Source organism: Charadrius vociferus, unplaced genomic scaffold (genome assembly GCF_000708025.1).
Source record: "Charadrius vociferus isolate BGI_N301 unplaced genomic scaffold, ASM70802v2 scaffold418, whole genome shotgun sequence".
NCBI lineage: Eukaryota > Metazoa > Chordata > Aves > Charadriiformes > Charadriidae > Charadrius > Charadrius vociferus.
In genome coordinates this window covers 369,979-396,027 of record NW_009649614.1, presented here as the reverse complement: position 1 = coordinate 396,027, position 26,049 = coordinate 369,979, and the positions used below count along the sequence as shown (strand labels likewise).

Here is a 26,049-nt window from a genome sequence, read left to right as displayed (position 1 = left end):
GTTTGATCTTATCAGACTACAGGCTAATTAAATGGGTATCGTGCAAAGCTTAACATCACAAAGCAGAGGAGTCAAGGGGAATATTAAATGAAAAAATCCTCGTTCATTCCCTATCAAGGGATTAATATTCAAGCCTTGATAATACGTTTTTCATCTGTAACTTAGCAATGAAATTTTCTTTACTAAATGAAAATGTAACTATTGCAAATCCTATCAGCAAAGAAAAGTCCGCATTTTATCAATCACTGACTTAACATTAGATATGCCTATGCCTTTGATTGGCTTTGTTAAAAAGCCTTTAAGCTTTCTACATGCAACAAAAAGCCTTACAGAAAAAATGTATAGAGTTTCCTCGCTTATGCAAGTGTTTCAAGTAATGCCTCTTACAGTGGAAAAACAGGGATTATTTAGACAACTCATCTTTGCTGTTTTGTAACTCCATTCTCTCAGGAAAGTCAGGTCTCTCCCAGTGCATTCACTCCTTTTGACCTTATATAACTTCCCAAATTTTTCAGTATGTACCCAGCATTAAATAGAAGATATATTCCCTTTCCATATGTTGCAGCCATTATAGCACCCAGCTGCAGCATGCCAAAGGTTTTGAACAGGACCAGTAAAAGGAACCATTGCATAGAAAAGTTTCTGTATACCATACAAATAATAAAATGTGGATTACCTATGAAATTGGAGCTCCACAGTTATTAGCTATGAATTAATGACTCAACCTAGGAATCAATCAATCTAAAAGTTCCTAATAAAATTTTAATGAAACAAAGACCTTTAATAGAAGACTGAGAAGTCTGCAGCATCCTCTGTTTTTCCCTTTAGGCTCATGAGAAGTACGCGCTAGAGTATGTAATAAACTCTGTTTATTCCCCACAGGGCCCCCAACTTTGCAGCACTTCAAAGGCCAGGAAGCTCAACAGGGAATACTTCCAGGGTGTGCCACAGCAATGATCTACTTGTTTTTCTGACTGCCCACACCAATTCACTCTAGAATTTTCTTCCCTTCACACCTTTCCTTTGAGGTATGTATCTGTTACAAACTGAAGTAGTGAAATTTAGTGAAAGTCAAGGATGAGATGGCACAGGATTGGACATTAATTCCTTTTAACAAACAGAGAAGGCTATATAGCAATAAAAGCAAAGAAAAAGATTTTCAATGCTATTCTCAGTTTCGTGCATCCTGAATGACCTTAGTGAAGTCACTTCATCTATCTTCTCTGATTCTCTGACTTATGAAGTGCTGTGAGATACTACTATTAACATAATAATAAATAATGATAATAATAATAATAAAAGGCATAATTATTGTCCATTCTTTTACCTCATCTCTATGTCAAAGTTACACGCTGCATAACACAATAGCAATATTGTACTTGAGCATGCGCCATGTACAATTAATTTCTGGGTATTTATGGTCTGTAGGGTGTTCCAATGTAATTAGTTCAAATAACAAGTATGTACATAATGATTGGCCTCTAGAAACATTATGTATTCACCTCCATGCAAACCAGAGAGAAGTATCAGCCATAAAGCTTTAAATAGCATAGGCCAGTGTCCATCAAAGACTCTCTGCCCTGTGCCCTGCCCTACAACTGTGGACATACTTTACTGCAGTGTCAGGAGAGACCACAGTGACTATTTCAAAAGGGATCTTCTTCTATGAAATATTCTCCTTCTTATATCCCAGATCTTGCACCAGACATCCTTCAGCAGAACAGGGTGACCTGGGTTTCCTTTTAACCTGAAAGCAGCCAGAATTCTGCAAAAAGCATCAACACATTTAGCTGCACCATATACTGATCGCAGAACTGCTTACCACGTGGCTGAGGTTTTGCTGTTGCTTCTTGAAATCTTTTTACAGGTGGTTGAGACTCCAATTGCTATCCAATTATAGTCTTAAAGGTCTTGACTAGTTTTTACTTTTCCTTTAAGCTCAGGAAATTTTGGCAGACAGTGGAGATGTTTTTAAATACAGTCTGTCTGCCAGTATTTTTAGCCACGATGAAGCTGCTAAGGAGGACTATGTGGTACTGCAACACAAATCTCCTAAAATTACCAGTGTTTCAGTTGTGCTGGAGACGACAGCACAATGGTGGAGATAATTTCAAAGAAAAGCACTAAATGAAGACACTGGGAAATGAAATTGTGGTGTGGGCTGTGGCTCAGTTTGTCAGAGCAGCGAGGCAACGCTTTGCACCTTGCCCAGGCAGCAGCGCTGCTGCCCGAAGAGCTGCCGGGGCCACCAGCAGCGGGAAAGGGAAAAGCCTTTCCATGAGTCTGCATATCAAAAGAGACCTTACCACCTGGCAAGCAGATGAACTGCTGAAATGTTGCTGGAACATATAAAACTTAGAAAACTGCATAACACTCAAATACCAATTTTAACTTCTACTGTAAAATTGTTTTTTCTCTCAGATAGACAGAATTCCAGGATGAGAAAAACCTGAATAATCACTTTAAAACAATAATCAAACTCTTTTACCAAGTTTATTAAATGCTTATGGGTTTAATTTTACACCATGCACACTATAATGACATGTGCCACTTACATAACTACTTTTACCAAAACATTTCAAATTACTTGTGTGCTTCAGAGATAAGGCTGAGACGGTATCTCTGAAATCTGTCTTTAGGTATTTGTATTTCAACTTTATTTCATAAATTAATGCAGTGACGCAGACAGCTTTAAGCCTACTCAACAGACAGAATACATTTACAGAGCAGATGCAGTTTTAATTTACCTATTATTAATTTAAAATCTATTCCCATGATACAGAGACATCTACTGAGCCATCTGTTTTTAATATCAGAGATTCATCTTTCTGGTCCAGACACACCTGGCCCATAAAGCCTTCTCCCAGATAAAGGAAAGGTGGGGAGGGAGGAGAGGGGCCAAGGAAACAGGTCTTTTCAGCTGATGAAGAAATCCCTATGCTGTAGAAACTCACAGAAACATCTGAATTCAGCAGTATCCTAAATATGCAGAACCTGAATCCGAACCTCACCATGAGACAGGCAAGAACTAGCTTGGTAAAGAGAACAACTCTTCCCGGGGGATGGGGGAAGCACGTGCACATACACATACACACACACACACACAAAATAAATCTTCCCTAAAGCTAAAAAAATTATCAATGTCACAATAAGAACAGCTACTTTTTTCAAGTCAAGTGGATTCCCCTTTCTACTAAATACTTCTTGGAATTCCCATTAAAAGAAAAATCACATCTACTGATAAATCTTTTCAGTTTTTCATTCTATCAGATAGACCCTTGGAAAAGAAGAGGGAAGAGAAATCAGTTTCGTCTGTGAAGTTCCTTTCTCCAGATTACTGCTATAACTGCATCTTCCACTATAATCATGTTCAGCTAAAGCTGCTCCTCACCATAGAGCTTCTGGCAATACTCTCTGTGCCATGCAAACACCAATCCAACAAAACAGCATTTCACTGTTACCATTTTCTACTAAGTGCATCCAGAATTACAAGTACAGTTCCTTAATTTTAATTGGTTTTAAGCACACTTCTCTAAGAAAAAAATGGTTCAGAAGAACAAAGCTTTGAGGAAAGCAACACACACATCATTCTTCAGGGAAAGGACTAGGTGACCAGGAGAATGTTATTTCAAGCTTCTAATAAATATACACTCCAGCCACCTCTCTAATTCAGTAAAATTACAGCTGATAAGAATTATGGAGTGAAAGAATACACCATGAAAATATAGAACAGAAACAAGCAAATTATTCACCTATTACAGCAAACACAATGGCATTTTAGTACCAGATTGCTAAACTAGAGAGCATTAGATAATTTTGACGTTGCAGTGACATGTGCCTGACGGGTAACTCCAAATGCCTAGACTGGGAAACTGTAAATGAGCCAGCACGGGCTATCAAGGCTGAAATGAAGAGGACATTCAGTGCAGCCCAGGGCTGTAACGTAGGTGGGACCCCGACCAGCTGTCACCACTATCTGCCTGTGAACTCCCACCATACATCACTGTCCTCCTCAGCTCTCCAAAGTCCTTGGTATACTTTGTACAGCTGAGAACTACAGAGACTTTGGCTCCTTAGGCCTGGAAGTCAGCTATCCCTGCTGTGGCACATCCTGCTCTTTTCCAAACTGCCCCCTTCCCCTCCATGTAAACCTCAACAGATCCTCGGTCCCCAGCAGAGAGGCTTCTGTCTCCTGTAATGTGACTTGCAAGTTTTGGAGCACACCGTATGTCCTTCCAATCACGCTGCCTTCGTGTATATGAGGCCATTAGATACCGATGTGATTAGGGTAGTACAAGAAGCTAAATATATAGCATAGATGAGTGTGCTGCCGGCATTAAATGCATAAAAGCAGATAATATGTAGTTTTAATTGCAAGAAGCTCTTAAATCAAATACAAGATCCACCTTATTCTGGACTTGCTAAACGGGAATTTAGTTTCAGCACTTTTTAATGTATTCCACAGCATGCAAGAAGTTGCTTTAATCTTGGATCAAACGATATTAACACCCACAAAGAGAAGCATTTTCTAGCAACTCTTGCCAAGTCTTCTAGGACAGCCTCCCAGAATATACTCTCATAGTAACATCTGTAGTTATGCTTGCCAGCGGCTCCACTGACAGCACCACGTCTGCGTGAGATCAGCAGAGACTGCGAAATCCTGTACTCCTGCTGGCACTGGAGTCCTTAGACACTGATGGTACAGTGAAGGGAATACAGTAAGAGTTAGAGCAGCGGAGGAAAGTTAAAAGTGCTTAAATCCCCACTGAGTAGTTACAGTGTAGATGATGCAGCCTGAATCAAAGACAAGCATTAATTTGCTACCCTGGTTTTCAAGAAAATACTACCCTTTAGCTTAAAAGTTTAAATAGCTTTTGAGATAGTTAATAGCAGAACACGGCAGTGATTTCATGCTCTCAGAGGAAAATTTTTCTTCTCCCAAAAGATGTTCTCCCACATATGACTTTTGCAAAAGCTGGAGTATTTGATACACACAATGGAGACAACAGCCAATTCAGTAGCACTCAGCCTTCTTGAGCCTGTATCCACACTGGCCATCCCAAGCAATAATCAATAACTTGCATTTACCTATATGAGGCCAGCCTAGAAAACAAGCATTTGAACAGGTCACGTAACTGTAATTTACTGCGCAAAGTTAATGTTTGCATAGGGCTTTCAAACAAATAAATGGCTGTTTACATAGCACTTTCATATAAATTACATGGCATAATATACCATATCAGAAATAAGTAAAAATGGATCATTAGTTTTCAGGTGGGACACACAAAAAAAAAAATAAAATCTTTATTTTCAACCACCGAGTCCTTTCAAAAAAGAAAAAAAGGGGAAAAAAACTATGATTCCTACAAATATAAATTGCCTTGATACGGATATACGTGAATCTTCCCTTTGGAAATCTCTCTATTTTCAGGTGTCTGGCCTCAGGGAAGTCTGGCTGACAAGCATCTTTCAAAAGCCAGGGAATTTTATCAGAGTAACAAATGTTCTGTTAAAGGACGTAAGATTTGAGATAAATTCATAGGAAGGCATTTTTGTCCTGGAAAACAAAGAAAGGAATGTCACTGCACTAAAAACATCTGATGTTTTATTTGGTTGTCTGAAGCAAATCCCACAGTTTTAACAACACAGAAGTCAATTTGGAACTAGTACTGACACAGGTGCATACGTACATACGAAGTCCATTCTTTCGTAAGAGGAGCCCACAAAATCCAACAGCAAAAGCTAGAAGCAAAACTGGGCCAGCTCCTAATGCAGACTGCCCAAACAAACAAACAGCACTAATTCTGCCATGGAAAAAGTACAACTGTTTTGGGAGTATCTAAAAGGAGCAAACTCCTGATGTGTTAAGAAACCCACAACAAAAGAAAACCTCAGTTCCCAAAGAGATTATTGAGATCACCTGAGTGATCTTTCACATAAAAACCCAGTAATCCCAGTAATCCCTGCTGTTATGCTTGAAGAATTAACCTTTCACTCAGCTTTCCTCTCCTCTACCAAGAAGATTTCATGACTCTACTTAGCCTCATTTGATGGGTTAGTTTTATTTTGGTTTTCCCCAAATCTACACAAAATTCTCCACTATATTTTTGTTAAGCTGTGGGCTTTCGGTCACCAGAAATAAAAATGAACTATGGCTTTATATACTGAGCACAGTGCGGTGTATTAAATATCTTTAATACTGCCAAAAGAGGGGAGAACTGAACGTGTGGTTCCATGTACTTTTGCACAGAAGCCAAGTAAAAGAAAATAAGTTATTTTTAACCTGGATCATTTCACTGATGTGATTTACAATGCAACCTTACAAACACTTGCACACAGCTAACTAGAAGGGATAAGGGACATGCAAATGAACAACCTTAGCATGCACTTCACTTGAAGAAAAAGGTATAACAGAATACCCTCACAGAATATCTAGATTTTTATGACCCAAATCCATTCAAATCTGTTAAGAGTGGCAGGGAGACAGAAATGCAAGTAGCTATTACTTCAGTAGCTATGTTCTGTTGTAACCATACCCAAAAAACATAACCTTTCAATCCATTTTGTATTCTTTAAGAAGTCATCTCCCCGTCTCCTAAGTTCCTAGTGCATCCTCACATATTCTAGTATTTTAAGTCGTAAGAGCATTATCTCTTTGCCTCCCAGCAGTATACCTTGCTTCAAGAGGACTTACTTGGAATGACAGGAAAATGAGAATACATATTGTGTGTTTGCCCCACCACTGGTCAGCTTCAGTGAAATTACTCCTGTACCTCTCCCTTTCTCAATGAGGGAAGAATAATGAATTAAAATTCACAAGACAATTAATCACAGCTCAATAAAGCTGACATGCATTTCTGCCTGTCACGTATTTATTTTTGCAACTAGGTGCAGCGGGAATTTACATAAAAGGTCACATTTTGCTAAAATCCAGTGATGTTCTCACAGCCACAAAGCATAAGAAATAGGGGCACCATGTCATACATCTGTTTTCATCAGCAAGAACAAGGCTTTTAGATGACACAAGATGAGTCACTAAGTCACTGGCAGCTGTCACAGTAGCCTACTGCTGCTTCCCAGGCATTCCCCTCACTGTTCTCATGCGCCTTTCAAAAGGCAAATTCCTCCATCGTGCTGTGGCGCAGGAGAAAAGATATGCGCAGAGAACAGGCCTTGAGGATGCCGACAGGGGATTCAGTGAAGAACTGGCCCCTTCCAAGCCATTGGGCTTTGGTTATACAGGAGCCTGCTGCAGCAGAGAGATGCCATGATCTCTGTTAATTTACACGTGTGAAGAAAACAAAGAACCAGACTCGGCTGCAGTGCTGAAACCCAGAAGTAACTCTTCTGAAGGTGGCAGAATGGCAGCTGGATTCAAATGGCTCTTAGTCTCTTCTGCATTCCTCACACGTTAGCTCTCAGCTACCATGTCACTCAAGTATCTTGTTAAAAAGAGGCCAGGGGAACCTTTCGCAGCATTTTTAAAAATACTCATTGAGCAGCAAAATATTAAGTCTAATCAGAAAATTCAACTTGCTGAATGCAGTGAAACAGATGCGCTGATCAATACCAGAGAGAAGCCTGCAAGCTCAGTGCTTTTTCAATCATCTTTCTTCAGCTAGATAGGGAAACCTGATCATCTAGCACTGGATCTCTCTATACATAGTTCATTATATGACAGATATGTTTTATTAATTTGTACTCCTAGAATAGAGATCCACGGAATTAAATATCCGGAAAAAGGTAAAACTTCTATGTGACTAGTGAATGCCTGATGTAAAAAATTTAATAGGATGATCAATTTTGGGAAGACAGAGCTGCAGTGGAAAAGTGCCAGATAGTAGCTATCCAGACAGCTCTGAAACTGTCTTTGTAACCAGACAAATAGGTAACGCCCACCAGATGCAGACATAAGCAAAAGAAAACAGAAAAGAAAGAAAACAGTGCCTGAGCGCTGCAAAGAGCTATAAGCCACTGAGCTTAACATTCATAACATACAAACTGGTAAAATCTAGACTAGAAAGAGAATGAAGAAACATATACATGTAAGTGGGATATATGAGGAGAGTTCTGCTATAAATTATAGTTATGCCTCAAACACCTCCTGGAATTCTTTGCAGGAATAGACAGATCTCAGGCAAAAAAGCTGGGTTGATACCATCTGATTTCCAAAAGGCAGTAATGAATAGCATCCCTCACCAGACTACTGAAGAAATTCAGGGGACATCCTCACATGCTGAGCAGCCATTGATGGGAGGAATCCATGACTAGGAGAATACCAGAAGGATCTGTGCGAAGCCTTGTAACATTTACTGTCACAGGGTCAGGAACATACACAAACAGGAAAGGGGGTTTAAAAATGAGCTAAAAAATGTGCCTGGTTATTCATAATAGAGGAACTAACAGATTAAATTCCCCATAGATAGGCAGAATTAAGCACAAGGGAAAAAAACAACACAGAAAAATACATCTCTTCCAGGGCTACGAAATACAAAAAACACCAGCTTTGGCCAACCACCTTTTCTTCCCTTCTCCTGACTTTAAATAAAGGACTAGCCTGTTCTTGAAAGAACTGAATTGATCAAAATCTTTGCAGTTGCATCTTGGCTTAAATGATGAAAGACCTTGGTTTTTAAAGGTTGAATTTATCCTTTGGAAATCTGCAGCCACTGTATGGAACAATACTGAAAGTAAGACAAATTCTGTTTTCTTTTTTAAAAGGCTGTTTCTATGAGTCTGTGCAAAGTACAGCCTGGACTGCTCTAGAAATACTAGATGTAGCTGTGCCGTTTAAAACATTGTTTCACTGAGGGATATATAAAAAAGTATACAGACACGTTAGTACCTGCAAGCATACTGCCATGAATGTTGCACTTTGGTTGAACAACCTATTTCATAAGCTTCTGGAGGGGAAAAAAAGTGTTTTAAGCTTTAACTCCTGTAAAAAGAATTTTTTCACTTTCTTTGTGTCGTCCCCCCCCCCCCCCAGGCTACTTTTAACTTTTGTGTAAGTGGTATTCATATACTTAAGCAAAGCATTTATACATATCATAATATGAAAACAAAACACAGGGGTTTTAAAGAAGTGCAAAGAGCCTTGTAATCTTTGAATAAAAATTGTCCTTCTACTTCATGCAATTAATCGTTTGCTTTCATTTGATTTTCTTCACACCCGTGTCCTCTCCTTAGCTGTGGACTATCCTCGACTGAGCAAAATGAGGAGGGCATCATGCAAGTGACTGTCACGACTGCTGTGCATGTCATTCGCTGATGACCCTGCAGAGGGTGTAGTTGCACAACGCACTGCTGCTTCTCCCCTGAAACACCATACTTCAGGGACACGTTCAACTTTGAAACCAAAAAAGATTGATTAATCTTTCTCCACTCCCCTCTATCACACTATTAAAAGTTTAGGACAGAAAAAGAGGACGCAGAGTTCTGAATCTCACCTCCTTAGGCTTCCAAAGAAGTTATTTAAATACATTCCCGTGTAATTCACCACTATGTTAACAACCTAGCGATAAAATAACTTAATTACAGTTTCAGTCAGGTCAGTATCTATGAAGAATTTTGTAATTACACTACATACAGAAATTTCACAGCAAAAGGCCTGTGATCCCTAAATGAAAGATGTTATTCCACTAATCAACCAGAGCAGCACTCGTGATGTGAGCCACTGCCACTAGCCAGACCTACATTTCAAGCAAATGCAGTCTAAATTAACAGCACACATGCAGGAATCAGCTATGATTAATGAAACAGGAAAAGAAAACCCACTAAGCTGAAACTGTATTTTCAAATACAGCATATTAGACAGTGTATCGGTAGGTCATCTATTATAAATCCAAGGAACAAACCCTCCTAAGTCAACATACACTATTTGGAAACAGATAAGAGTACTTCTTAGCTATCTCTTTACCAAACAGCATTCTAAATTACCTGAATTCATTTTTATGCATTTCAACTATTTTCTTCTCGAGCTTTTGTGACTGCTTGGGAAAAATCTTAAAGTCGCTGATGTAATTCTCTGGGTGTTCATCAGGATCATAATCACCAAGCTCAGCTAAACAGATCCAAAACACAAAACAAAACAGAAAAAGTTCAGTTGCAACATTAGTTAAGATGGAAAAAAAATCAATAAGTACAGTGTAATTCAAGACACTTCCATGATCAATAAGGATCTCACAAGAAATGCTACTTTAAAGAATTGATAGTTAACTGAAACAACAAAATCCTTATAACTGCCACTTCAGTCAATTAGTTTCAAGTGAAGTTCATGGTTTGTTAACTGCAGTGGTAATTAGCACTCCTAAACTGTTTCCTGTGGCAGAAACATGCTCTGTAAAACAGAAGCATAGGAGTACCCATCATTCTGGTACCAGGCAGAACTGCAACAATGCACTCCGGATTCTCCTCTTTTTTACACTAATTTATCCTCTGTGATATGGACTGATTTAATTCTGTTCTAGCAGAAAAACACAGGCTGTAACATGATTTAAGGTGGCCCACAGTATTTGACTCCTCTTCTAAAAGATGCATCACTTAGGTACCCAGACACAGCATCTGGGGTTTTAATTTTTTAATAAGGTATAGACTTAATACTGGTTTGGATACGCTGCCTTTAATGCATTAAGAGCTTAATTCATGTTAAGGCAGAATGAAGGGGACTTCCACACATATGAAGTCCCTAATCAGACATCTAGCTAACTATTTCTCTGCGTGCAATCCAACATATACACCTCAATTTGGTCCTAAGGAAATGATGAGGAGAAAAAGGGGGAGAATAAAAAAAAGGGGGGGAGCAAGACCTTTCTTCTCGAATCACCATCTTCTGTTTCTGTCTGTGATTCCATCATCACACATGTCTTTTTTACCACGAGAAACAGCACTGAATGACGCTTTCTCCTGCTTTGTTCAAACGGAATAGGCTACATTTACATTCAGGATCCAGAACAGAATTTTGCTTTGTTTATAACTGGAATCTAACATTGATGCCATACTTCTTCACTTAAATGCTAAGACAACCTGTTGTTTTAGAATTTAAGTTCCAGTTTGGTTTCAGTTGACTAAATGGCTGAATTAATTAAAACACTTTGCAGTGCATGTCAATGCAGAGAAACAGTACCACTGAAAAAAATATACATTATTGGTAGCTATATTCCCATAACGGTTTTGAGTTTCTCTTTCTACCACACACACCTATGAGTTAAGTATTTTAAAAAGCCTGCTGCTTGTACTTACCTTGGACAATACAGGCACCCAGGTAGGCAGCATCAGAAAAAGAACACAGCAAACGGCCATGGAAAATGTCCCTTTTTATTTGTAGATATAAGAGGTATCTGAAATATAATTAAAAAATTAGGAAATTATGTGGCATCTTTTTATAACAGATTTAACTTATCAGTGTGAAACCGGTTGTGCAGCTATTCTGGTTCTCTTTCTTGCTACATTAAATGGCAGGAAAAAGAGGTAAAGTGCAACCACAGGAAAACCTAGATGCAAGACAAGAGATTTTTCTCAATAACAATGAAATAATGACAGTAGAAGTAACAAAAAGCCATTAAAAGATAGCATAGGGAGTACTTTATTTAAAATGTACAGCTGTTAAAATGCTCATTAGTGACGTGAGATAAATTTACAGTAATATAAGTTGGTTTGAGCACACCCCCTCTCATTAAATACAGGTTTACACAACGAAACCTCTCTGTCGCTGTAGACAAAATAGCCCATTGACCACAGTGAAGAGGATTTCTTTCCTTGTCTTTATTAAGTTTTAAAGTTTTGAGGTGGAAGCGACTCCCTGAGTGCCAAGGGGACAGCGGTCACAGGGGACCTGCCTGGGAGGAACCTCTCCCGTTCCTCTCAGAGCTGTTCTTCCTCTAGAAGAACTGCGGAGAAGGAAACAAAAGGCTCTTTCCACCTGCCCTCCACCTCCTACCATGGAGGAGCGTTGTTTCTTATAGCAAGAGAAGAGGCACAGCCATCGCTTTCTCTTTTGCCTTCTCTTTCTCCCCCGGAGAGCAGCCTCCCAGGGACGGACCGACTCACAGCCCACTGACTCACTTTCCCAGCCACCCAGCTGGTTTTTAGCTGCACCATTCAGCAGCTTCACCGCTCTGGGAAAATAAACCATTTAAGCATGGCTTTAGCCAGATAACGTCAACTGTCTAGAGGGTGCTATCAGCTCAAACTCACTGGCTTCTGCAGACCTTCAGGACATCACTTGGTGCTGCCAGTCCTCTCCAACTTTGAGCTACAGTGTAGCCGACGAAAATGTGCTTTATGAATAAGATATCAGACATATTTTGCCCAAGTTACTTGGTTCTGTGTGTACCACGAACTCGTGCACCAAGTAGCTTATCTGAAGCTTACAGGGAGTTCTAGATTTGAGCAAGACTGTAAGTATTATCTAAAGGGCAAAAGAAATTTTCCTCCTTTCCTTGGACTGTTACTAAATGCTACATAAAGATGAGACAGTTATCACAGAGCAAAGCAATTTGTTCCCATTGTGAACATATCCCTTCACTATGCTACAGTATTAAAAGTTTCCGGGAACTTTGCACTTCAAGGCCTTTTTTTTTATTTATTTTGCAACCCTCTCCCCCCCCTTTTTTTTTTTCCTGTGATCAGTGTCCAGTAACAGCTCACTAATTCACTTCCATAATTTGGTAGTGCTACAGCACAGGTAGTTCCCCAGAAAAAAAATCAAACAGTAATAAAGATAGGTATTACACTAGTTTCTTGGTTAAGCCTGTTTGCAATACTAAACTACCACCATTTGTAAAAAAACAAACAAACAAACCAAACAAACAAAAAAAAACCAAACCAAAAACCCAAAGTTAGCTTCGTTACAATAAAAAATAATATATACTCTTTTAACCTAAATTGTCAATACCCGAAGCTAATAAAAAAATGTATTCCTATGCATTCCCTCCAGCTAAATCACTGGCTCTGCAAGTTGTTCAGAATAAAAAAAACCCCAAAACATCAGAATTCAAAAATTGCAGAAAATTGCCATTATAATTTTTCCATAACTTCAGAATAACACAGTTTTCATTGTCTTGTCTCCCTAACATACCAGGGACAATTTCTTCTCTGTAACAACTGGGAAAACACAAATACATATTCAATTTTTGCTGAGAGGTATGTTAACAGAAAATAAATAAGAGTAAGCAGCGCATATCTAACCAACACAGCCCCTAAGATACAATTTTAGGGAAAAGCACATCAGTGCCTCAGAGCTGATTTCTTCCCAGTGGTCATCCTGTGATGACAGAGCTGACCACAAGCCATCGTGTAGGCTAGCTAACGTCACAAACGTGGGCCATCAATGTTATTCATTTGTCTGTACTTTACAATATACAACCCCTAGCACTTGCTAGTCTGAGGAAGAAGTTTTTTCTTCCTTATATGAAAGGGGGTTTCTTGATGCAGTGTTTCCTTGGCTGTTTGGGGGGAGCAAGGGGTGTCTCTTAAATTATTCACATACCTCTCTATTACACTAATAATTTTGTAAATAAAAATACTGAAGTTTACTTTTTCTATCACTCAGGTTCTGTGTTACTGAGCTGTGGCATGCACTTGACCATTGAAATCCTTAATCAAATGGTTCAAAGAACTATTAAATTTCTAAGGCAAAGAAGAAAAAGAAATCTACAAGGCAGAAGGCAGCATTCAAGAGGGGAAAAGAGGCACAGAGCACAGTTCACAGTGAAGATTGGAGAAATTGTTGGCTGGTACACAAGGGAAGCACTTGCACTTACAAGAAGGGCAGGGGAATATCCATGCAAAGCAGAACCAGAGAGTTTGGATGTGTTTTTCGGAGACCACCTACACAGCAAGCTGCATGGGATACTGTTCATCTTCAAAGCAAGAAGGGCAATCTGGAACAAGACTAAGACATTTAAGGAGTTCTTTCCAATGAAGGAGATATATGCTCCTCGGACTGAAAGCCAACGTTGCAAGCTTTGCCAAAGGTTGGCTCAACGTCAGACACTTCCTATAATCCTGATAATGTAATTCATGTCCCAGGTCAGCAAAGACCTACGAATGCATATCTGGTTCCTGAATTCAGTAAAGTTTATGCATGTACTTAAAATTGCCTACACTTATGGAAATAACTTCCAAAATCACATCTGATTTTGCTGCTTCTCGTGTCCTTCCACCACAGCTGTTTTTTTTCCAAGCCCTGGTACAACTTTATATGTCTGATTTACAGCCCTAAGGACTCGGGCTTACCAGCAAGCTAGTAAATGTATGCTTCAGCGCCTACACTCAAATGCCTATCACTGGAATAACCTCATTTCCATCTATTATCTGTTTGCAATACAGATGACTCAACTCCAGGTTAGCCAAGCCCTTCCCGCAACTGCAGATGAAGGGTCAGCAATATCTATTCTTGTTTTCAAGCAGGCTTCATGACCCCCAGAGACTATGTTGCTAACTGCTTAACAGTCAATTTATTTACCTATTTTAAGATGTTCAACGAGGCAAGCAAGCTTTCCCACAGCCAAACTTTGTGGTTTGTCTACGTAGCGTTTTTTTTCTTGTGTTCAAGTCACTTCACTCATTTTATTCCAGTAACAAGCATTTCTCCCAGTGTTGTCAAACCCTTTCCAGCTGACAGACACGGTCACCTCGAGATATCCAGCAGTGTTTTGAAAATTGTTATCTCAGCACGGTGTCTATCTTTGACTGCACTGCTCCTTCCTGTGCTGCTGAGCATACTCAGGTGCAGAGCAGCAGAGGACAAATGCCCGTGTTTACAATATGCCTCCATTGGTTGCCCTCCTCCCCCAGCAGAATTTATGAGTTCTTTATGTATATTATTCTGGACACTGACTTTGCACTCTGTCTTCTACAGTAGGTAACACCAAGTGCACTGCGGGAGCACTAGTTTGCTGCCAAAGTCTGTGAATCTAACCCAAACACTACTACACATTAGTATGTAATATCACAACTAAGAGAACATCTTTTCTGTGCTTTACAGTGCCACCTAGACAACAAGTCTAACAGAGATAATAATTATATTCTCTAAAAACATATTGCTGGTCTACTTACTAATATTTGAGAAGTATTTTGATATCTTATAAGCTAAAGAAAAGCCACCACTCTGTTAGCTATTGATAAAACACAGAGTTGACAGATAGATCTTGGAGGCATTACAGACAAGTCTCTGAAATCATCAACTCAGGGTGCAGCAGCAGCCAAAAAAGCCAATAAAAGATTTAGCATCATCAGGACAGATATTGTGAACAAGACAGAGGGCCACTTTGCCGCTATTTAAAGCCCTGGTGTAACCACATCTTGAATGTTGTACCTAACTCTAGCCTCTGCATCCCAAGTAGGACATAGTTGAGCTTGACAGAGGAGACCAACTAGAGTGAGAGTGCAGAGCCTCCCTTACAAGGAGAGACGGTGATGAGGGGGAATAAGACCAAGTCTTATGAGATCTTGAGGGCAGTGGGAAAGGCAAACACAGTACTGCTATTCAGTGAATCCTGCAATACTAGAGATGGGGAAATCAGGAAATCGCTTAAGGCAGACGAAAGAAAGAACCTTTCCCAGCAGGCAGTGAACTAACTGCCTCAGGAGGCTGTGAACAGTATTACTACATCCAAAATAAAAGAATGATTAGACAAATTCATGAGCAACAGATCCAGAAAACAATGCTAAAATGAACAGGCAGGAATGGAACTGTTAAAATACCTAACACAATAATTATATGAACCATTTAATGAATTTGGGTGAGATCATCTATTTGTTTTCTTGTTTTTCTGGAACAATACAAAAGTTTTATTCACACTGGCGTGGGTTAAACCCATCACAGCATTTGTAAAACAGATATACATGGCAATAAACATGCCGCAGTGTTGTTAGGACAGCAGTTGCCCTTTCAATCCACCTAATCAGTCATAAGCCAAATTCTAGCAGAGGAACTAGGAACTAGGGGTATAGTCATCATGACTGCAAAACAGAATCTTCATTCAAACACAGGACCACAAGAAGATATCTCAATGTGTAAGATCTCCTTCTCCCACAGGCATAAGCTCCATCAAAACATTCAGGACTATTCTGGATAATTTTTTTCACCGCCCCAAATGCAATCTGCAAGCCTGCCAGCACCAAAAGCTCTTACTAAGGACTCTCACTCATTTTTAAGACCTATCCTATTCAATCTGTTTGTGAGTCCAATACTATTAGAACTATAAACTCACTTGCCAACTGTCAACATGACCTCAAGAAAGCCAAACCAGACAAGTGGACTTGCAGAGGCATCGAAACACAGCTACCATTGCACATCTTAAGAAAAGCAGGACAGGATGAACGTATTGCAATACTTTTCAATTTGCAGATAAATGGCATGATATTCAAGCATTAACAACCGGCTGGAGCAGTATCAGCCTCAGCTGGCCCCCCAGTTTTGGAGGGAAAAGCGCTAGGCTCTGCTAATACATGGCAATATAAAGTACAGCTGTTTGAGACAGGGCTGGTCAAGCGTTGCATGCCTGCAGCTGTATTGCTCTTCCTCGCCCAAGCAGGTTCACTCAGGGCTCTTGAATTTGCCACGCCTACATAGCCCATGTCTTTGTCATTTTATATGACTTCCAGTTAAACATATTTTATCTGCTTTTCTTGTATGAAAGTACTCACTACACAGTTTTATGACAGCCTACTGATTGAAGAACTACTTCCTGGATTAGGAAATATGGATTAGGAAAAAAGGGCATGATGAAAGCTAGTTGAAATAATCCATCTTTGGTTAATTCCACCAGCTACTCACCCATGCCCTCTTCTAGGTCTGTTTTTTTCTACAATAATCATGGATTACTGCTGATACAGTATTATCTGTAGCATTTTAGATCATTCCTTTGGGACCTCAAATGACTTTGTATTCTCTCATTTTAATTATACATACACAGCATAATGTAGGGATTTGGAGATAAGAAGGCACGAGGCCTTGGGCTGCTTTATTACATAAGAAAGAACAAACACTGACTTATTTATTACCTAAACAAGAACACTGAAAAGAAGTAACATAGTAAAAATCAGTGTCCAAGTGGACTGTTCTTTGGATCCATCTGTACACACTCCCTTGACTGTTCCCATTCTGTTCACGCACAGCATCTCAGGCTTTGCCAGCTATGGACACTTCCAGGGCTCTGACCTGTGATCAAAGAACAGTGAAGTGAAGCACAGAGCAAAAATACCTGTGCTTTTCAGAGAGCGTAGTGGGATGCTGCGTGTACTGCGGGTTGAGAGACCTCTGCAATTACAACTTCCTTCGTGGCAATTTTGTATCTTAGCATGTCATGCCAGCAGAATAATCTTGACCATCACAACGAACTCTGAAATATCCTTTTTTCTGCATGCGGTTCGGTGCACATAACTAAAGAAAAACCCCTCTCACCATCAAGTCTGTCATGATCTATGGAAAAACAACTGGGATGCACCAAAAAGACAAAAAAAAAAAGGAAAACCAGGAGAAAAGGAAGTTAGCAGTAATACTGAAAAAGTATGTCCTCAAGGCCTCTGCCCCACTCCTGTGTAATGTCATCCAGAAAACAGGCTGCAGAGCAGATGCTGATTTAACAAGAAAAGAAACCAAAATTATGTTTCACAGCTGTGAGTGGCAGGGAACAAGGGAGATGTGAGGGCCTGATTGTCATGTTGGTACCGCCTAATTAAAAACTAGTAGTTATTACTCTCATTAGGCATGCTCCGTGAAGCCAGTTAAATACTGTTTTCTGAAACTGAAGTACTCTGTTCTGACTTCACGTCACCTCTAAGTGCTAGACAGTCAGATCTAGAAAGCTGCCTGAATGTACCATTCAGAAGAGCCTGACATCCTCCAGCTACTGCACGTGAAGCAGAAGTCAAACCCTCAGAGATGGCCACAGTATAGAGGAGCATCACTACTCTACTAAGGCTGAGCACTTATCTCTGTTTAAAAGGTTACACAACCTGTTAAAAAAATCCATATTCACTGTTTCTGTTGCAATCTGCTGAGCCTCCAGTGCACCTGAAATGAATTCAGAGGCCTAATCATTTAAGGAAAATAAGTTAAATCCTTGCCACATTCTCCTCACAATTTTTATAAAAGGCATTGGAAAAAATGCCTGATTAGTTTAACTATTAAAAAGTGTGTCTTTAGTCTTTCTCAAACACATTTCAAACATGTACGGCCTCCCTGCTCTGCTGAGGAAGCAGTATTTTGAAAAATAAGGACAGATCTTCTGAATCCATGTTGACACAAGTTAAGGAGATGAGTTAAACAGGTTAAGCATTGAAGTGCCTTAAGATTTGGACTTTGCTGACAAGTGGGGTTTCAAGTAGTCTGCTATTACAGAAACAAGAGAGCTCAAGGTGACAATCCCCATGGCCACTGAAGTTAACTTGTGAATTGCAATCCTGACACCATCGGACTCAAGAGAAAACTGCGACCAAGGACCACACAGACCCTACTTCTGCAGCGAGAGGAAGGAATTTTGTCCTGAATTCGGAATTCCTTATTTAGCAATAACATCTCAAAGTGCCTTAACATCCAGAGGCAGGCACTGATTTTATTTCAAAAGCATAGCTGTGGAAGTGATCGTTAATTAAAACAAGGGAAGATGAAAGTAAGCGGGTGGAATGGTACGATGTGACTGACGATATTCACAGATGTCCTTAGCAGTGGAACGAAATGCAGTGACAGGCAAGTGCGTGGCTTGATCCTTTGCCCAAGGCACTCCTGGCCTCTGAACACACAGTGTGCACATTTTCAGGCTCTTACAGGGTTTTCTTCTGTAATACCATAGAGAGAGGGATGACTTCAGCTAGGTCATTCTCCATCTTAGTTTCCTGAAAATAGTTGCACCTGTAAAACCACAGACTAACTAGCGGATTACAGTGCAGCCCAGCCTATCAAAGGTAGGACAGAAATGAAGCAGCAGTAATCTGAGGTGACAAATACTCAGTTTTCTTCCTGCAAGTGATGTCTAAATCCTGACTAGTATTTCTATCCATGTTACACTATTTTCACAGAAATCCAATAATTTACACCATGCACACACAGTTTCACATACTGAATAATTTTTTAACATCAGATATTGCAACAGAAAAGCAGGAAAAACAGGTCTTTTTAACATCTGTACATCTCTTTGATGTCTCTACAGTACTTCATTAAAGATTTAGTCCCATAAAGCTTTTACAAAGACTGCATTAACAATAATCCACATGGGGGATTTAGACAGGGTTAATTAATATTCTGAACCAAAGAGTAGTACAACAATGTGACAGGATGAGTCTTACTGTATCTTAATTTCATTATCTAAATGGGGACTACAGATAACCATCAGATTTCTATCCAGCTGGAGAAGAGACCATCCCTGCGACACGCTTAGACACGGAGAAATGCAGAAATGCAAAACACTATTACTCTGACTCAGCTGACTCTCTATACAGCTATGAAGTACAGATGGCTTTTAAGTCAAAAGGTGACCATATTATTAATTTATTTTCAAATCATCTTAAGCACACACTGCAAAAAATGTGATTGTCCTGTGAACAGAGCAGAGCTAAAAAAAAATCTACCTAAAAGCCAACTGTCGAAGTTTCATGAGTGGCCTCTGTCAAATACTACTGGATTCTTTCCTTCTTCAATTTCACCACTCATTGCAATTCAGGAAAAAAATTAACTCAAGCCAATTTACAGCACCACTTTGCATCTGACCCTCTGCTTTAGACAACAAAGCAAACTCTCAGAGGTGACTTACACGACTACACTTCACTTGCTCATTTCAGCATTTCCTATACTTTGTTATTGTGTAAAAGACCTAGGCAGAGACAAAGCAAAGCTCCCCAAATAGCAACATCAGGAAACTATAAAGCCAATCAATCAGATACAAAAAAGTATCAGGTGCACAAGGTGGACATATGAAAAGAGAAATTATTTCTCCCTTTTAAGGTCTTAACCGTATTATTTTTAACAAAAGACCATAAAACATTTTTCATACAGCAGCTTGACTTTAAAAATTAATTAGAGATGTGCCAAAAAAGCCTAAAACATAGTGACAGCACAATACACTTCAGCGAGCTACATCTAGGTGCTTTGCATTTCGATAAAACTTCTCCTGGGAGGGTGTCCAAGTAGTTAAAAGGGGGAAAAAAAAAATCAATTAATTAAGGCCGTTGAATGAGGAAGGTCTGTATGAAGTTAATACTCTGGCTTATAAAAAGTAAAATGTTCATCTGAGGACAAACACTAACAAATAATGAAAACCCCCGGACTTCCTGGTTTACAACCTGTTCACTCAGCTAACAGTTTTACTGTATCACCCAAGACAAACAGCTATAATATGAACTGCACGTTCCAGCTGCTCTATACAAACTATAAACTTACCACTCAGCAGAACACGAGCTGTTCCTGGAACTTTCAGTATGAGACCAGGGACAACGGGATCACTCCCATTCATGAAGTGACTCCTGAGCACAAGAATTTGCAGGGCTTGGGGAAAGCACCAGTGAGGAACGCAAGGCAACAAGTGCTCAGGCGCTCCGTGCTTCTGCAACGTGCCACTACCAGTCAGCGGTGTGACCTGCTGACTAACAGCACGGTAAGGCATACACACAGTCCTGGGCAGCTGGTGCAGAGGTTTAGCGGTTACTCTCCTACATCTTTTCCTCCGGGTACATGTCTGGAAAAATACCCGGAGCAACAGAATATTCACAACAGCTAGTTGGAAGGACAAAACTCCCATTTGTTAAGCATGGCTGATCATTGCGCAGGTGTGTTTTCACAGCAAAGGCTGCAAAATTCCAGTGTAAGCAACAAGACTTCTTATCCTCCAGAGCAGCTGTACTTTAAAAATATAAATATACTGCACCTCTACGTCAGTTTGCTAATAGTCTATCAGTACTTTAAAAATACTATCCTGTTTGTGGTCCTAAAGACACATGCACAAGAGAAAAGGAGGCTATTCACGTTCCTGTTGAAAGAGTTACTGAATTAAACTTCACAGATTATTTTACACAAAAAGGAAAAACTAAGACACAAAAGGAACTTACTCAAGACCACAACCCTTGCCAAGGGAAGAGTCAGGATAATCTTTGCCCAGTCATTTGACCATTGACTCTCTGAAAGTTATTGAAAGCATCACTACTTCTCTGTATGTTATACGGAAATCCATAGGTATCACAATAAATAAAAAAGCTCTCAGTAGTGCAAATGTCTGTCTACTCTAGTATTTTACCCTTCGTAACAAAGTGTTTTATTTTGAACTTGTTAACAACGTACATTAAATGCACAGACAAACAAACAAACAAAAAGTACCTGGTGAGCTCTTCTTTAATCTTCAAGGGTTCATGTGGGTAGAATTTCACTCTAAAGCACATGGTATATGGTGGATGAGCTGAAACACGATAAAGAAAAAGCATGAGAACAGTAGCACACAAACATTGTCTGAGCAACTCTGAAGGAGTGGCTTCCAAGAGTCTTACAAAGTAGTCTGTGTGATGGTTAGCTCTGAAGTATCAGGCAGGGATTCAAACAAAACCAATTAATGTTATATATACACACGAAAAGAACAGAACACATGACAGAGAAGGCCAAAACACATGCAAAATACAGGTAACCTGTGGAAATCAATGTATAAATGGTTTTGCACCTCACAAGACTTATTGTACAGAACACATTTCAGCTGCTCTTTTTTTTTTTTTTTTTGGCAATCGATAATCAGGAAGCAATTGCATCTTGTCACAATAAGATACAAAGGTGTTATGTATATTTGTTATTCATGATAATGATAATGCTTAGACTATAAAAATGGAAGAAACCATTAATTAAATTTGGTTAATGAAGCTAAAGAAATGAGGAAAGGAGGAAAGGAAGAAAGGAGGGAAGGAAGGAGGGAAGACAAAGAAAGAGAGAAAAGAAAGAGAGAAAGAAAGAAAAGGAAGAAAAGAAAAAAGAAAAAAGAAAAGGAAGAAAAAGAAAGAAAAGAAATGAAAAGAGAGAAAATCACAATGACAGGTATGATTTCAATTCTGCAATCAGTGCCTCTTGGTTTTACATTAATGAACACAGCTTTATTAATTCATTAACTATTTTTTTTAATTCATAGTAAAGTGCAGATCTATAATATTCTAGCTAGTTTTAAAAGCCCCATAGTCTTAATGTATACTCAATGCACACCAAGATCAATCTAACCTTCCTAGATCTTGAAGAGATGGTAATTTTAAAGGAGGAAAAGAAGGGAAGGCAGAAGAAAGGGGCAAAGAGAATTACACAGAAAATGGAGGAAGAGAACAGGTGAAACAGAGAATTACATTTTAGTCACTGCAATCTGTAACACTAATCACTAAGTTACCAGAACATTTTACTGTACCATCTCCTCAAGCTTACTAGTTCACTGGCTTGTATAAACTGCATGTGGAAATCAGTTCAATAATCATGACATTCTTGAAGCTACTTTTGACTGAAGTATTTACATTTATGCTGCAGTTTTCCAGAAACACATCTCTGGATATCACATAGTTCCATGTGATGTACAAAAGCAACACAAAATAAAAATGCATTACATCTTTTGTTATGGTTGGTATCTTTTGGAGGGTTCAACTGCTTTTGAAATTGAAGGAATATTTTCCCCTCTCAAGACCTCATGTTGCACGTTTTTAAGTACAGTCAGCCTCAACAAAAACTTTTGATTTCACATTTTTTCACTTGTTTAAATAACTACTCATTCAAGACACAAGGAGGAATGTCAGAAGAGATGGGGATGGAGACATGAAAAATACAGAAAAAAAAAGAAAGCAAGGAAACAGTATCAAATAGAAACAAACAAGAGGAAATGGAGAACGAAAAACAAGCCTGAAGTGTTCTGTAGGGATGGTCTGAACATTCAGTCTTATCAAATCTGGACAAGCCCTCTGAAGACAAGAGAAACACTCAGACTGCTTTCTGTGGGCTTCGGCTTCTTGGATGTGACTGCAGCATTGTCTTACAGTGACTGGAAACAGGCTGGAAAACAGGGGACACTGTTATGTCCTCCCTGCCCTGTAATGGCAAACTAGAAGGTAAACTGAATTCAGTGTCCCAGAAAGGAAAACAGCCATCCAGCAATGCACTAAGGAGTCACATTGCCTGGACAAAGCAAAAGATAACATAAGTCATCTTAAACAGTTATGACTCAATAGCCTTCTTAAAACTATACAAGGGAGAAAAACTTGCACTTTCAGAATACAGTTCCCCTCACAAAACGAGACAGAAGACCCAATCTGAATTAAATGAGCAAGAGCTCTTCCTCAGCAAAATAGGACTTTCAAATGTCCTGGCAGATGTGGAAGCAGTTTGTGTTTGAAATAGTGATGGAGAAATAAGAAAAGCTAGAGCATGGCTCCGCAGGGCCCTAGGTAGTACCAGCCTACTGCAAGACCCTAAAATAGTATGGAACTTTACCCAAATTTTTGGATGTTGATGACTGAAACTTTGGCTGTGGTAAAAAGAAAGAAAGAAAAAAATATGTAAAAGTTACAGTAGAAGAGCCACACTCTGGCAGTACGTGGCAACCACAGGAAAGCAACAGTTGCCCCACATGTGAAGAGTATTATAGTGAGGAAAGGATGGCATACACCGCACCAAAAAACAGCCCACATTCAGTTAATAGCCAAGGTTATAATAGGAAATGTTTTCCTTGTAGCAGAAGGACAGAACATGACAGAAGTATACACCAATGCAGAGAATGCGCAGGAGATTTGACAAGGCAGGTTGAAGCCTACTTTGCAAATCTTTTCCTAGACTCAAGCTTCTGTAACAACATTCCTTCTCAGCAGGGCAGCAAGCAATATGAAACAAGGCTGCTGCAGCCTGCTAAACACAGGTCCTGTCTCAGCAACACCTCCAAGAATGGCACAAATCCTGACCTGCAATTTGAAATGTTCAAACGAATATGATCGCCTCCATCCAATTAATCTCTGGAGATGAGATATAGAAGGTACCCTGCAATTACAAAAGGAAACAGGATCCTCTTTTTCTCTTCCTTTTTCCCAGTTAGAAAACCAGCCACAAATAATGAACACTTGAAAGAGGAAGGAGGGAACCCCCGCAGTTACCTGCTTTCCTCTCCATCTTCATTTTAAAATGGATCATAAGCCTAATGTTCCTCCAAAACCACATTTTATGATGTGTAAACATTTAGTAAGGCCTTTATCTTACAGATTTTACAGCACTGGAGAAACACACATGAGAACCTCATATTCTCTCATTCACTATATTCTTTTAGTGGAAAGCAAGACAGGCAGCAAATTGTATCAGCTCAAGAGATGAGACTGTCAAACCAGAAAATTCCTCAATTCCTTGAAAGCAAAATTATTTTCTACCACTTATTCACACATTAAAGCTGAAACATTAACAACAAACCTTCCCAAAACAGAACTCAATTTGCAGAAGAACATTTCAACACAAAACTAGCCTGAATATAATCAGTTTTATAATAGCTATAAGCCTTTTCTTTCAGAGTGGTCCTTTATCTGTCAGATAAGGAGCAGCTGGTACAGTGAAATGCCCAAGGCTTTGTCAGAATTTCCTACCATCACAGGCTTTGCTTTCGCACTGAAAAAGATTCACAATTACAATAATTTCAAAGGATTTTAGCATGGAAAATAGTACTGACTGCAAACTCCATTGCAACAGGGCTATTAATTTTCCAGTTCATGTGGTAACAGCACATAAGAGATGAAGGCAAAAGAACAAATAAAACCATTTAAATGACATCAAATGCTGAAACCAGGCATGATCTAGACCCTCCTGAAGGAACTACACACACAGCGTGGAAGGTTTCCAGGCAACTGATTGTATGTTTTCAAGGTTAATTTCAGTTGCATTTAACTAAGACAAACTATGCAACATACATGAAATAGTAAGGATCTCCTAGATAAAAAACAAACCTGTAACACCCTGACCAGAACAAAGAGGGGTATGGGAGCTGCACCCCTTGACACAGATACCAATGTGTAAGGGACCACATCTCACATGAATTCACTTTTAAGCAAAGCCCACTGAATCATTTGTCTTCTGTGTAGATGAAGAGCTTATAGGGAATGACAAGCCTGAGGAAAACTACAAATTCATATTACCATTTTCTTCATAAGGAGACAATCTGAAACAATAAGAAAAAAATAATTATGTAAGAGAAAAAAAAATTTTTAAAAGCTGGTGAAAAACTTGATTGAAGTTTTAGAAGTGTGAATTAAAGATGGAGAAGGATGGAAGTTTCTCAGCTGCCACTTTTGGGAAGGTTTCCTGTTTAACAACCTGCTTTTCACCCAGCACAAATACTAACTTCTGTAATGAGCTGTACGGGAGTGTTGGCTTTTTTGATTAAAAACAGAGTACAGAGTGATATTGAAAGCCAGAACCAGATGTTTAAATTATCTTCATAGCCCTGAGAATGCAACACTGCAGAAAACTTCCTGCATCTCTCCTTGATGCTACTTATCCTCTGAACTACACTAACCTAACAAAAGTTAGTGGTCATTTGAAAAAAAAAAAAAACAACCAACCAAAAAAACAACAACCCAAACACATTGCACTCAAAGAGTCTTCATGTTCACTGATGCTGCAGAAGGACCTCTGGGGAACCCTAAGACATATGCTGTTGTTTCCATACACCTCCTCCCTTAAGAAATGAATCAGCTGTTTATCCATACCACTTGCTGAGTGTGTTTAAGACAGACAGAACACTACTCAGTGCTTTTATTTTATGCATAAGAGATACCTGAGCTATTATAAACCTCAAATTATGGGGTATTCCTCATCGCACTCAATTAGTTATGGGACAACACAAGGCAAGGTGGATTTTCATGAACTAGTTGTAGTACCACTTTACAGCGGGTTACTAAATCTACATGAGGATCATAGGTAAAGAATACACAGCATTTGGATTCGTGCTTGAAGAATCACAGAAAACTTCCTGTTTTCACTGCGCATGGATTTATGAACCTCATATTTGATTAAACTCTTTTTCAGATTTGCACTGAGACACGAAAACTGGTGACAGGTTTGTTGAGATT

General features: G+C 39.3%; 1 protein-coding gene across 1 annotated transcript in view; it reads right to left on the bottom strand.

Moving 5' to 3' along the window:
• The window catches only part of FRMD3 (FERM domain containing 3), an 83,014-nt gene that overhangs the window by 31,278 nt on the left and 25,687 nt on the right, over window positions 1-26,049 (bottom strand). The window contains exons 4-6 of the mRNA XM_009890497.1: window positions 21,314-21,392; window positions 11,242-11,339; window positions 9,940-10,063 (exon numbers count right to left, since the gene is read on the bottom strand). Of these exons, the coding sequence (XP_009888799.1) occupies window positions 9,940-10,063; window positions 11,242-11,339; window positions 21,314-21,392 (301 nt within the window). The remainder of the gene's footprint in view (window positions 1-9,939; window positions 10,064-11,241; window positions 11,340-21,313; window positions 21,393-26,049) is intronic.